This window comes from Malaclemys terrapin, chromosome 1 (assembly GCF_027887155.1).
Source record: "Malaclemys terrapin pileata isolate rMalTer1 chromosome 1, rMalTer1.hap1, whole genome shotgun sequence".
Taxonomy (NCBI): domain Eukaryota; kingdom Metazoa; phylum Chordata; order Testudines; family Emydidae; genus Malaclemys; species Malaclemys terrapin.
The window spans coordinates 291209145-291224370 of record NC_071505.1 but is presented as its reverse complement, the minus strand read 5'-3'; the positions used below and the strand labels follow the sequence as shown (position 1 = coordinate 291224370).

Genomic DNA, 15226 nt, shown 5'->3' with positions numbered 1-15226 from the left:
CAGTATCAGAGTTTCTACTTGTCCATCATCTTACCGAGTTGTACTAGCTGACCAGCTTGAATGTCCCATCTGTATATGAGCCTTGGACCAAAATGTTTTATCAAGATGGTGTAAACACATGTAAAATGGCCCAAGATATAATTAGATTTTCCAACATGGCTGGATTAAACCATTGTTTGTCATAAAAAATTGGAAATGTTTTCTGGGAAAATATTCTCCGGGCCACCCTTTGCCCCCACCCCAAATCCCCATTGTGTGGGGATATAAAGGTTGTCTGTCTACTCAATGCCACCAGCCTCCATTCTTCTGGATATATTGGGGATTCAAAAGGCTGCCTGTGAGATTGCCTTGTGCCCATAATGATCCCTGTAGGTCCTTCTGTGGCTCTGCTCTGGAAGGCAGACTTCCACTTCCCTTTTCCAGTACGCAGGCGTCAACCTTTGCCTCTCTGTGCCAGGGACATCATTAGCTATGGGGTAAAAGGGCCAATTGTCCTCCCCCGCCCCACCCCCCAACATGTTAGATCCAATCTTTAAGAAAGCAGTAATTGCTTAAATTTTCTCCCCATTCCTGATGCTATTTGGGACAGAGAATGTTCTATATGCTGACACAACTTCACACCCCTGATCCTCGGTCTCTGCTTCCCTCCAGAGGACGGGGATACGGTGTCTTTAAGAAACCCTCGGGAGACTAATTAGAACCACTTTTATGCAGATTACAGGAGACTTCAATTTAAAATACAAAATCAGTATGTGTCAACAGTTTACAGAAGCAAAAACAGACATAAAAATGTTATAAAAGATTAAAGAGACCTGTTTGGGAAACACAAAACCATCCTTTCCAAGCTATCCCCCCATCTTTCAGTCAAAAATAATTGCATGGCTAACTTTGTCACATAGTAGTGATCTCTTGGCTGTTGGACCTTCAGAGTCCTGAGGCAGATTCTATGCTGCACTTTCAAGAGTCTAGGTTCCTCTGGGGGCTAATATGGTTGTTAGCATAAGTTATAGCAGCCTCTCCCCCACAACCCTCCCAGCAGAGCCACAGGCCAAAATTTCCAGATTGCAAAGTGCTCTCACTCCAGTACTAGGGATTGTGATGGGGTCAGTTTAGGGTTTTGTACACTGCCCCTGTGCAGGAAGAATGCCCCCTTAGTCTTCTGGATCTATGTAAAGTGGTCAGAGGAGGAGCCAGAATTTGGGCCCATGACTCTAGACTATACTCAGCCTATCTGATGAGAAAAGAATGTGAGGTCAGCCTAAAAGCATCTCCGTTGCAAGCCCCTTGCTTTTCAATAAGAGCATGTCACAGTTCCAGATATACATTAATATTTGATTTAAGATGGCCTCCTTTCTAAGGTCAGTCACTATACAAAAGGTAACTCCCTCCATTCTAGTACTGTTCAGTAGTTTATTTCACAGATGTTGCTTATCTACAGACTCTTCTACAAAGAAGCTCTTAGTCTTTCTGGTGACATCTTACAGCTGAATAAACCTTCATAAATAACCTTTCAGGTTTTTATTATTGTTTGAGATATGGTAGCACTTCGTTCAGAAGATTAACATAACAATAAAGAATCTTCTAATGATAGGCCACTGATTGTGTCATGGAGGCACAGATTAGGTTTTAAGGTCAAGTGGTAAAGACAGCTTAAGAATAATCTTCAGTCTAGAGATCAAAACTACTAGACTCCCAGGGTTACTTCAGGAATTCTTGCGGTATTAAGTTGTCTATAATGGGGAATATAAAACTTGCAGTATTGGGGCCTTCAGTGGCTACTCCTGGAACCTTTGAAAACTGCCATGAATATTTACAAACCCCTGCACAAAAATCCCCCTGCTCCAGGCTTTTCTGTGAGCATTTATGATGGGGGAGGGGGAAAGGGAAACAAACTTTATTCACTCATTAAATATATTGAATTATTGTCCATGACAACTGGACAAGTTTCAAGTCTGCTGTAACTACAGTTATACCCGGAAAAAGTATTGATGTAGCAGTTTTGTTTTCCTACTTTTACAGTTTCCTGGCATTCACATCCACAGAATATAAAATGTTTATAGGCCTTGTAGGTAGTAAAATTCTAAATAGTGATTTCGTTTAAAAGTGCAATATCATAGCAAATACTTCTACCATACAAACTGTTTATTTCCTAGAATTAAATTCATATTTTTAAAGCAAGTTGGGGAATCTTGCAAACCAAATAAGTAAATAGGTATCAAAGGGAACTTTAAAAATAATCAACTAGTCTGAAGATGTTTTTTTGTAGCAACCTGGGGACTGATGGGGATTTTGACTGAAATATATTAACATGCTGAATAATCCATCCTGTTTCGTAGAAAAGATCTGCAGTGCACTACAAAGCCACGGAAGGGTGTTGATTTGGCTTTTGCTCCCAACAATCTCAGCTCAGTTGCAGACATATCACTTATGATCTGAAGAAGAAATGGGGAGGGAAGGCAAGAGAGTAAAAATAAAGGGAATAAGCTTCCCAATTCTGCAGAACTTTGGCTCTGCTGAGTCAGACAGTGGAGCAGTGGTGGGTTTTTTTTGTTTTGTTTTGTTTTGCAAATGATATCTAATCTAGCTGAAAACTAGAAGAATTGCCAGCTGCACCTGCAGAGCATCAACTAGGTGCATGTCTTTGATCAAAAGGAGGATTTCTATAAGATATGGGGCAAGGGGAGGGTTTCTGATTTTTTTTTTTTTTCAGGCAGTCACTATTCATTTAATAAAAATAAATTGCATGACTGTTTGAAAGGAGATTCTGGCTAGCTAGCTGTGTCAGCAGGGGCATTGGAACTTTCACAGCTGGAGAACTACTTTGCCATTCATGTTTGTTGGGAAAGAGCTACAAAATAATGTGTGATGGTTAGACATTGTGCTGAGATGCTCAAATAATAAAGAGGAGTTTGTGTAAGGATGATGCATCGTAAATCAATGCTACTATGTATAACACAACCTCTGTATGTGATACTGCTCAATGTCATCTCCTACCTTCTCTTGATGCAGAGAATAATTCTTGTTCTGGGGAGGGAAAATAGAATCGTACACTCTCTTCTTATCCTTGCTACTGGGAGGCACAATAGGGTGGATAGGAGAAAGATGGATCTCAGTGTTTTCTACAGAATTGATTTGTTTGCCTGGTGTTCTCCTTGTTGTCTTCTATCAGCCTAGGCTGGGAATGATCATCAATCTTGGTCATTGTACCTGTAATCCAGGCTAATGTGAGGAGCACAGATCAGCTCTGCAGACTCCCTGAGATTCTATATGGAACCTTCAAGACTGCTAATCAAGTACCGCTGAGCTATGTAAATCCCGCAAGCCCTTCCTCATTTCCCCTCACCACACCTCCCCCCCGCCCCCCAATCAGCCTCCTCTTGTCTAGGTGATGATGCTGGAGCACTCCCTGAGAAACTTCAGTAGAGACCATCTGATATTAGTGAAGATGTCCATTTTCCATGTATATGGATGTACCTAATCTGTAGGAATGGAGGGAATAGGTGACCAGAGGCAGCATTCCTGGTGCCTTTTAAGGAGACTCTTACAATTCCAGATAGTGCTGAGCTTTATAGACTTCAAGTCTCAAAAGCCCACACAGGGGTTAGTTCCAGAAGCCCTTCAGAATGATAGAAACTTAAGTTAACTTGAACTTTATCGTAGAGTCTTCAGAATAAAAATCCTGCAAAAGCTTCTGGTGGTGGGGAGAGATAGATAAAGCTGAACTCATGCCAACCCTAAACAAGACATTCCCACCCATAGCTCAAAAACTTCTGAAAGCATCTGTTTCTGGAACAGCAAGGTTTCTTGAGATCAAACGCAGTATGACTGGGTCAGATCTGTTTTCTCTGTCTGGCATGTTCTGGTCTATAAGCTTGTTATTCCATTAGCATTTCCTGCATATATTCTATAGTTAAATGTGTGAAGATTCAAATTAACTGAAGTGAGAATACTATTGCATGTAACTAACTTTTTGCTGTGGGTATCTCTCTAAATAAGGTTCTTCATAAATGGCAGTTCTCTCCATTTAAAATAAAGAAAACAATATGGAATTAAATCTTGTCTTATCAATGTGCTCTGTATTTTGGTAACAAGTAACTGTACTAGCAGGCTTTTTTCATTTTTAGTATTTGCTGAGGCCAGGAATTTTTCAGCCTTTCTACACTCATCTCTCCTAATGCACTCCAACATGTTTATCTACAGTACCACAGCTGTTCTAGTCCTGGCCCTCTTTGAAGAGAGAGTGCCAGTTGTGAAGTGCTTTTATGATGTTTGAGATCACTCTTTCATTTATGACCTAAGCAAGGATTTCAAGCTAAACTGATAGAGGTGAAAGGCTAGTGCAGTAGCCAATGGCCAATTAGTTCAAGCCCTATTCTGCATGATAGTTATTGGAGAGTCATTGCTGCTTTTATCCATTGTAGTCCAATATTTCCTGCAGTTTCTATTTCAAACACAAAATCACTCTGTGACAAATCCCTGCTTTTCTGTATGAACAAAAAATATGTCTGGAGTAGTCGAACGTGGCTGCTGTTTCAGCCAATAGTGCCCTCTTGAGTCCTGCAATGCTAGGAAGTTTTCCATCATGCTGGAGAGCCTTCCAACACCACCAGTAAGATGGACTCACGACCATCTGGTGGTTAAATTCTTGAGACAATGGATCTGTTGTTGAAGTGAACAGTCCATGTGTCCCTTTGGGAGGTCAGGGTGCCAACTTCCCTTTAAGAAGCATTATGTCCTTATTCAGGGAAGCCCGCATAGGGTGACCAGATGTCCCGATTTTATAGGGACAGTCCCGATATTTGGGGCTTTTTTTTAATATGGGCTTCTATTACCCCCACACACTGCCTGTCCCGATTTTTCACACTTGCTATCTGGTCAACCTAAGCCTGCCTGTAATACCAATAATCTCTCTAATTGTCACTTTGGTGTTGGTGGTGTTTGAAGCCACTCTGGCAATAGCTGGTGTGCTCCAATTTCCTCTGACACTGATCAGTCTTATTTTAGAGCCAGGTATGGCACAGATACTTTATCAATGAAGGATAAAAGTCATGTGTCCCTGTTGATTTTTCTGCATCCGTCAGCTACTCCTTGATACATTTGACACCGAGACACAACTGTGGATTCTTGCAGGGATTAAAAAAAGAGTTCTAGGTTGCACAAAATGTATCTGCCTATGTGAGGGGCTCTGCTTACATGGAGCACATTACTTCTGTGCCAAGCAATTTGCACAGGCTTCCTTTAAATGCACCCAGAAAAGAATGGGTATTGGTTTTAACCTACCATAGAAACCTTAAATAGGTTGAATCTTGGCTATTTCCTAGACCACCTTAGTCTCACTGTCATATTACTGTTATTAACTGAGGCACCAGAGTTCAGTCTCTGGATTTTAATCATGAGGGTGCTGGAAACAAGATTTTTTTTTTTTAGGGCATCTTCAACTGTGCATTTAACCTTCCCCTCAGTAGAATTCCTCAGAGCCCACGTTTGCTGACCTTCAGGTCTTGCAACAAGATCTGTCTGGTGTCCTGGCTTTTGTAGGGGGAGAGCTATCTAGCTGACTGAGACCTGTGGAGGGAAGCTGTTTTGAGTTGCAGAGGTGGATATGAGTTTTATAAACACATTTCACACACGTAACCTAAAGTTGTACATACCCCTTTCCCCATCAGAACATTGGGTGGGTGCATTTTTGTAAATGTCAAAGTAGACTCTGGCCCAGGGGTCGGCAACCTCTGGCACGCAGCTCGCCAGGGTAAGCACCCTGGCAGGCCGGGCCAGTTTGTTTACCTGCTGCGTCCGCAGGTTCGGCTGATTGTGGCTCCCACTGGCCGCAGTTCGTCGCTCCAGGCCAATGGGGACTGCAGGAAGCAGCGCTAGGGTGACCAGACAGCAAGTGTGAAAAATCGGGACGGGGTGGAGGGTAATAGGAGCCTATATAAGAAAAAGACCCCAAAATCAGGACTGTCCCTATAAAATCGGGACATCTGGTCACCCTAAGCAGCGCTGGCCGAGGGATGTGCTGGCCACAGCTTCCTGCCGCTCCCATTGGCCTGGAGCAACAAACCGCAGTCAGTGGGAGCCACGATCGGCCAAACCTGCAGACACGGCAGGTAAACAAACTGGCCCAGCCCACCACAGGGCTTACCCTGGCTAGCCACGTGCCAGAGGTTGCCGACCCCTGCTCTGGCCTCTTGTCTGCTTTTGATACCTGTATCGAGATACTTATTTTATTTGCTTTGCATTCTTTAATTCTGTATGCACCAGTATTTTTGTTCATTTCAGTACTTCTGCTTAGTGTTTCATTCTGATACAGTTACATGAGTTAAGGGGATAGCTTACTGAATGAGGATTTGATTTTTTTTTCCCTTCAAAATCTGTCCCCAAGTTATGCCCACATCACTGTTGCACTTGCTCATTTAGTTACTGAGCCACTTACAAAATATGGTGCAATCAGCAGACATTAGACAGATATGGCTTTACACAGTGCAAGCTGAAGACTGATTTACCTACTGTAGTGATTTGTTTCACAAGACTCCTCCAAACAGTCTTTCATTAGCCATATATATTAAAAGGGGGGGGGGCCCTGAATTCAGCTAAGGCAAAGTAACTGTCCGATCAGATCTCACTACCTGTTTGTCCAATACTTTTCCATCATTTTGAAAATTAGGGATAGTTGTCTGGTATGCTGTAACAGTGCCTGTGGTGTGAAAACTTAATGTTTTGCCAAACAGGCATCTGACAATTTAAAAATATAGCAGGATTAAATGAAAATTTGGAACGCCTGATTTGTGCTTAAAATACAGTGAAGTGTCTTAACTAGTCATCCAGAGACCACATGTTGCACAAAACTTGGCTACTTACCTTTTTTGCTGGAATTAATTTAGAACTCTATATTTCCTCTCTGCTGCTGCAAAGTTCTTTTACTTTTACTTTTAAAACCCTCCACAGACCAGCTTTATGCTACTGGCTTCTAAATATTATATGTAGTTTTAGATTGGAGATCCTATATTGTATTATTTGTGCTACTGAATGTACTATGGATTTGCTTGGTGTCAGAATTTCAGTTGACGCTCTCAGTGGATGTAGTATTTAAGGATTTGTCTACATGAGGAAATTGACTGGAGTAGCTATCGCAGAATAAACTACCTGTGGGGCTGCTCTATTCTGGAATAAGCTCTTTTATTCTGGAACAATTAATGCAATTCCAAAGCAGAGTAATTATTCTGGAATAAAATAAAGGGTTTTTACTTCAAGAATACTGCTAACATGGGGAGCTATTATGGAATAGCTTATTCAGCAGTAGCTATTCCAGTCAATTTCCCCATGCAGAGGAGTCCTGAGTACAGACATAAGGGGTATGTGCGCGCGCATGCCTTCCCCTCCGCCCCATTATCTGCATAGGTTCAGCTTCACCCAGAATTTGTCCTTAAGAAGCCAAAAATCTGATTTCCATATGTATATGCATACATTTGCATTTCAGATCTCTTATGAACTTACTTTTGCAGTGATCTGCATGCACAAATTGGTTTTGTACCAGCAAATGGGCTAGATTCTATTCTGTTGACTTTGACTCATTTGCACTGCCAGAATATAGGTGCAGCTGTCAGCTAGAATTCCTCTGGTTGGCATGCATTGTCAGCTGCTATAAGCCAGCAGTGCTAGTTCCTAGAGAGGAAGGATAGTCCAGGGGTTAGGGAACTAGACTCAGAGGGCCTTGGTTCAATTCCCTCCCCTGCTATGTGCTTCCTCTGGGATCTTGTGTAAGACACTGTCTCTCTGTTCCCCATCTGTATAATAGAGATACTAGCACTTCCACACCTCACAACGGTGTTGAGGATAAACAGTATGGAAACATGACCCCCACATCTCGAAGGATGGAACACATTCTCAAAGCAACCTCAAGGAAACATACATCAATTAATTTATTGTAGTGGTAACCTGATTTAGTGGCTGGAGAATAGGAAGCGTAACTGGGTCCCTGATGGTGGCTTCACTCCCACACCAAGCAGATCTTTGTCAGGAGAAAATCTGACCTATTATACTGAATTTTTTTGTACTTGTTTAACTAGTCTTTTGACCCTGCTGCCAGGAGGTATTTGACTATTGGTCTGTTTTTAAGAGTACAGTCTAGGCTGAACCCTCTTTAAAATATTTTCCCTGTGATTTGTATGTTGTTGTATGCTTGGGTTTGAAATCTAATGGATTATTAAAACAAAAATAAGTAGTGAAAACATTCATTTCTCACTTAATTCTTAATCTCTTCAATTTTGCAGGCTGATAAACTGGAAGAAAAAAGAAGGCAACAAGAAAAGCAAAGAAGAGAAATGTTTAATGAAGATCACTATTTGTAAGTAAAATTTTAAATCTGACTACCTAAGTCTGAAAGAGGTCATAGTCACTTTGGAGGCATAGGTGGTAACTACAGATTCCAGATGACAAGCAGATGAAGTAATTCTTCCAGCAATGGCATCTGGGCTCTTGGCTCCAGGCTGTTGTTCTGAAGCTGACCCTCTGCCTGTCACATGGTTAGGCTTCAGTGGCTAGGATATGTCCTTTTCTTCCTCAGATATGTTCCTTTGGTTTATCTACATTCTCCAGAATTTCCAATGTTTTTGAATCGTTGGAGAATGGCTTTTGTATTGACTATTCCTAAGCTAAATGTTTGTTTTTCTTATATCACTGTCAGTACAGAATATTTATTTTTTAAAAATCCAAGAAAAAAGGCTGTTGGGTAATTCTATAAAAGAGAGGATCTGTAACCTAATTGTTTCTGTGAATAAAATCTACTGAAAGAGTACCAAGATACCATGGTGATGGGTGCTTTTACAAATGCATTGCTAAATGGAAAAATCTACTGATATAGCAGTGCGGCAGTAAAAACATAGTTACAAGTTAAATCTTACTCTGAACCATAATTTTCACTTGCTTACAACTTTCTCAATGCCTCTTGTCAGACATTTCTCAAGTTTGGTTGCAACCCAAAACTGCTTAGTGTGTTTCTGAAAGTTTGAACAAATTCCACTATTCTTTATTATGCAGAAATGGGAGAGAAGCTTTAAAAATGGCCCAGTATCACCTTTGTGGGCAGCTAATGGGTTTGTTTTAAGATTTCCTACTAGGTGCAAAGGTATTCCTAAATAGTAATTTGTATTGTATGAATATATTTCTGTTTTCAGATACAGGGCCAGATATTGCCCTCCCATAGAAATAGCCCTGGGTTGGGTATAAGAAATACAGCAAAGTTGGAGTTTCCTTCAAATACTTCTTTCTAAGGCCTGGTCCCCACTAAGCCCCCATTTCGGACTAAGGTACGCAAATTCAGCTACGTTAATAACGTAGCTGAATTCGAAGTACCTTAGTCCGAACTTACCGCGGGTCCAGATGCGGCAGGAAGGCTCCCCCGTCGATGCCGCGTACTCCTCTCGGCGAGCTGGAGTACCGGCGTCGACGACGAACACTTCCGGGATCGATTTATGGCGTCTTAACCAGATTGCCTGCCGCCGGACCCTCCGGTAAGTGAAGACGTACCCTTAGGGAAGTGTGAAGGAGCCACTGAGGGAAGAGGAATATGGCCACCCAGTCCTGCACATCCTGGAAACTTCTAGGGAAAGTGAATCTGTCATCCCATGGAGGTTTAGCACCCTTTTGCTAGAGATGAAGCAAAGACTTCTAGTAAGCATCGTTCTCTCCAGCACTCCTGGATGCAGTAGGTCTGCTCCGGTCTTATACAGGTATAACAGCTATTTGTCCCAACTCAGGCACAGCAACTCACTATGTACTGCAAGGGCCTTCATTGAGCCCTTGCTGTACACTGAAAAGTAGATTCAATATGTATGTTGGTCCCTCTGATTCAGACATACTTGAATGCTTTCAGCTGTCTCCTTAACAAACTGAACCAACTTCGATGTAACGGAAGTTAAAGACTAACTTTCAGACACTGTCAAGCTCTGTTTGAGCAGAGACTGCATGTAACTGTCAAAAGACTAAACTGGTGGAAGGTAGTTTATTCTCTTCACTAAGCAAATACTGCGAAGCTCTACTGAATGTCAAACCTGGGGAAAGTCGGACAGAAAATTAAATTTAATAGGATTCTACATATTTAAGCAAAATCTATTGCATAGTGTAAGATAATGGTATCTTCCCAAACACATACTTGTTAAAAGAATCTGCTACCATGCAGAATATAAGGAACCTGGGCAAATAATAAATTCATCATTGAATCATGTAGTGATAATACTTTCAGGATACTTTTTGCGCTGTACTGTGTTGCACATTAACTCCACTGAGTAATGTGAAGATACGTGTGACATCTCATCTTATGACATTAACTCAGGTTACTGTATCCTCTTTTCTAAACCCATTTGCGATAGGCTTGGAGGAAAAGTGCTATGTATAAAGCACAGAATATTATTACTCTTGGGCCTGATCCTGCCTATATTTTTGTACAAAATGGGAGTTCAGAATATTAACACCTTATTTGCCGCTAACCATGAGGTTGCAATCTCTCTCTCAGTTAGTGTTCATTGGAATAGTTAATCATCCATCACTATGTACTCATAGATGCATAGACTTTTTAAGGTCAGAAGGGACCATCGTAATCATCTAGTCTGACTTCCTGCACAGTAAAGGACACAGAACCTCAAGCACCCACTCCTGAAATAGATCTCTAACCTCTGGCTGACTTACTGAAGTCCTCAAATAATGGTTTAAAGACTTCAAGTTACCATTTACACTAGTTTAAACCTGCAAGTGACCCGCGCCCCATGCCATAGAAGAAAGCGTAAGTCCCCCATGGTCTCTGCCAATCTGACCAGGGGGGAAATTCCTTCCCTACCCCAAATATGACGATCAGTTAGACCATGAGCATATGGGCAAGACCCACCAGGCAGATACCTGGGAAATAGTTCTCTGTAGTAACTCAGAGCTCATCACATCTAGTGTCCCATCTCCAGACGTTGGGGATTTTTGCTACTGGCACTTGCCATTGGGCCACCTGCCATTGTAGGCAATCTCATACCATCCCCTCCAGAAACTTATCAAGCTCAGTTTTGAAGCTAATTAGTTTTTTTGCCCCTACTGCTTCCTTTGGAAGGCGGTTCCAGAACTTCACTCCTTTGATGGTTAGAAACTGTCACCTAATTTAAAGCCTAAACTTGTTGATGGCCAGTTTATATCCATTTGTTCTTGTGTCCACATTGGCACTTAACTCTTTTCTGTCCCTGGTATTTATTTAAATTATCCCTCTGATGTGTTTATAGAGCGCAATCGTATCTCCCCCCTCAGCCTTCTTCTGGTTAGGCTAAACAAGCCAAGCTCTCTGAGGGTACATCTACACTACAGCGGGGAGTCGATTTAAGATACGCAAATTCAGCTACGTGAATAGCGTAGCTGAATTCGATGTATTGCAGCCGACTTACCCCGTTGTGAGGATGGCGGAAAAATCGACTTCTGCCGCTTTTTGTCGGCGGCGCTTACTACCACCTCCGCTGGTGGAGTTAGAGCGCCGATTCGGGGATCGATTGTCGCGTCCCAACGGGACGCGATAAATCAATCCCCGAGAGGTCGATTTCTACCTGCCGATTCAGGCGGGTAGTATAGACCAGACCTGAGTCTCCTCTCATAATTTAGGTTTTCAATTCATCAGATTCTTTTAGAACCCCTTCTCTGCACCTGTTCCAGTTTGAATTCCTGTTTCTTAAACATGGGACACCAGAATTGCACACATTATTCCAGATGAAGTCTCACGAGTGCCTTGTATAATGGTAGTAGCTCTTTCCTGTCTCTACTGGAAATACCTCGCCTTATGCATCCTAAGATTGCATTAGCCTTTTTCACAGCCACATCACATTGGCGGCTCATAGTCATCCTGTAATCCACCAGTACACCCAGGTCTTTCTCCTCCTCTGTCACTTCCAACTGATAAATTCCCAGCTTATAATAAAAATTCTTGTTGTTAGTCTCTAAATACATGACTTTGCACTGTTACATTTCATCCCATTCTATTATTCCAGTTTACAAAGTCATCCAGATCTTTTTGTATGATATTCCGGTCCTCCTCGGTATTGGCAAAACCTCCCAACTTTGTGTCATCTGCAAATTTTACTAGCGCACACTCACTTTTTGTGCCAAGGTCAGTAATAAAAATGTTAAATAAGATCGGCACACACAAAAATAAAAAACAAACACCAAAATACCTCCCACCCCCAAACTCCCCTTACAAATTCCCACTCAATCTCCCCTGTTTACAGCTCTGTTTGCTTCACTTGTGCCATTGGCTGACTATTTGGCTGCCTTTCTAGGCTCCCTAATCAGGCCTCTGCTTCTCTCACTGCACACTGCCCCCTACCAGCCCCTACAAACTGAAGGAAAAAAACCACACAACATCCACAAAAAACTCACTCCCAGTACCTAAGTGTACTGATGGGAATAGTAAGCATGTTGCAGAATCTTGCATTGTGGACTGTTCCAAACAGTAGGTGGGGTTAGACCAACAGTCTCTCCACTGACATTAGCATCTCCCACTGCAGTGAAGTCTTTTTCTAGCTTTCTGAAAAGATCAAATTAGTGTGTGGTTTATTTTTATTTTTTCTCCCAGTGGCATTGCCAACTCCAGGAAGCCATGTTAGAGCAGAATGAGGTGGTCTCTTCACATTATTTGGATGTTTTGTACAGATGGAGGCACTACTTGCCTCTGTAAAGAAGTCCTAGCTTCTTATTTGGTCTAGAAAGGTGCATGTGGCTCTAGCCTGCCTCACTGTATCTGTTGTGCAGTGCAGGGCATCTGGAGTACTGTCCAATTTTGGTCACTGCTGTATAGAAAAAATGTAAAGAAACTGGAAAGGATCCAGAGGCACATGACCAAGATGTTCAAAGAGATGGAATGCAAGCCATATCTGAAGGAATTTGGTATATTTAGTTTAGAAAAGAGGTTGGGGGCGGGACATGACAGCGGTCTTCAAATATTTGAAAGGCTGCCATAAAAAAGATGGAGAAAAATTGTTCTCTTTTGCCACAGTGTAGGACACGGCACAATTAATTCAAACTATAGCATAGCAGATTTAATCTGAATATTGGGAAAAACGTCCTAACTGTAACAACGTAGGACAATGAAACAGACTATCTAGGGAAGTCATGGAATTGCCTTCACTGGAAGTTTTCAAAAAGAGGCTGGGTAGCCATCTGTCTTGGATGGTTTAGACACAACAAATATATGGCATCATGGCAGGGGGTTAGACTAGATGACCCTTGCAGTCCCTTCTAACCCTATAATTCTAAGAAGCCGAGAGTAAGGTCCAGATCCTCAAGGGTATTTATGCTCCTAACTTCCATTCATTTCAATGGAAGTTAGGAACCTAAATATCTTAGGTCAAGATCCTCAAAGTGACTTGCCCAGGGTCACACAAGGAGTTTATGGCAGAGCCAGGAATTAAAGCCCAGTTTCCTGAGTTTCAGGCCTGTGTCTAACTACAAGAATATCCTTCAATTCATAATGGGTGACCTTTAGTTTAGAGGCTGCCTCTCATGGTGACTGGCAATACCAGCTGCATGAGCCTGAATAATATGGGACAATGTAATACCACCTTTTCACACAATTAAGCCCAATGTGTTGTTTTCATTCACTCTTTTATATGGTTTCCTGATACCTCAGTGTTGGGTGCTTTGGAAAGTGGATGGATAGGCTGATCTGTTAGTATAAATAGGCAGAAATATAACACAGACTGAAAGATAGCAGCTCTTTTACATAGCCAGGTACACATCCAATAACTACTCAATAATGCAGAGTTAGAAAAAACTGGTGGAGGAAATGTAGATGATTTTGAAGGCTTCATTCTTATTTATGGATGCCAGACAGTATAACTGTGGCATACATGTATGCTCAATATATTGTGTAAGAATTTAGAGCTTCAAATGCCGCATTTGCCCGAATACCATAAGGTGAATATTCCAAATATAGTGCCTGAATTTCACCACCACAATCTCTATTCACTAACCTGCCAAAGCTGTCTATTCAAAAGTCATAAAACAAAGAAAATAAAATATGAACCAAAATAGGATTTATTTATTTTATTGTACAAGACAACTCCTAATGTCCTTGCCAGTTCTCAGGGCTCTGTGATATGTGGTTCAAACAGCAGGCCAGTAACAAATTTTCCTCACAGAAGTGCAAACCCAGACCTGACCAGACTGTAAATAAAGGCTGCTAAAGAGATAGTCACAGACACTGCAAAAACTGCTTTCAGCCTTGAGAATCTTTTGTTTGCTCTCTTTCACCACAGTCTTCTTCACTTTGTTCATTTGCTCCTGATTATTTTAAGCATTGTCAATTATTTAGCTAACAGGCAGAAAACTAGGCTTTTATAGACATCCAAAGGGACTCTCCTGAGTGTAATAATGAAGGCAGTTTATTGAACGCCTGTGAGGTTGCTTTCTAATTGTACACATTAATCTGCCCGTGCAAGCTGGCTGAAAATATAGAAGCAGATTGCATGTGCAGATGGAACGCACGCAATGGTTTGTACGGAAAGACCTCGGCAATAAAGTTTTTCAAAATTGTCCTTTCCTTGAAAACTGGATTTATGCTGACTATTACAAATAATAAACGAAATAAATAACTTTCCCCTATATTAGTTTTGCTGTCTCGCCCCTTCCCCCCCCCCACCCCCCTGCTATTTCAGATCACTGGGGGGAATGGACCCTAAACCATTAAATTAATACAAGGTTGACTATTTAAAAAAAAAAAAAAAGTTGGTGGAAAAGAGAATTGGTGGTGGGATGCTATTTTATTATATTTATCTTTTTAATTCTATACTTTGCTAGCCTGACACTAGAAGTGAGAGAGTGCCACATTGTTGATAGAAGTAGTATTTAGAATTTAAACTGTCACTATACAATGGCTACATTTAGGAATATTATTCCCTCTGAAGATACTGTAATCTGAACAGCAGAATTGAGGTAACAGGCCCTATTTTGCCTTCAGATGTCTGTATGATTGCCAAAGAAGTCAATGGGAGCTTTGTGAATTTGGGGTCAGATTTTGGCATGCAGTTACTGAAAAAGGGCTTAGTGGTAAGATTCTTCAGTGGGGTGGTGAGCACCCTCTCCTTCCATTAAAGGGCACGGAGAATGCTTTCAGCACCTTGCAGGACTGAGTGGGTGTTTTGGTCATGTCCACTTCACCTAATAGCTTTCCAACAAAAGGTGACTGCAGGCACATGCATCTGGTCATAAC

At 41.6% G+C, this 15226-nt stretch overlaps 1 protein-coding gene across 1 annotated transcript in view; it reads left to right on the top strand.

Moving 5' to 3' along the window:
* The window catches only part of EPSTI1 (epithelial stromal interaction 1), a 77258-nt gene that overhangs the window by 23123 nt on the left and 38909 nt on the right, over positions 1 to 15226 (top strand). Inside the window, exon 6 of the mRNA XM_054014020.1 lies at positions 8271 to 8344. Within this exon, the coding sequence (XP_053869995.1) occupies positions 8271 to 8344 (74 nt within the window). The remainder of the gene's footprint in view (positions 1 to 8270; positions 8345 to 15226) is intronic.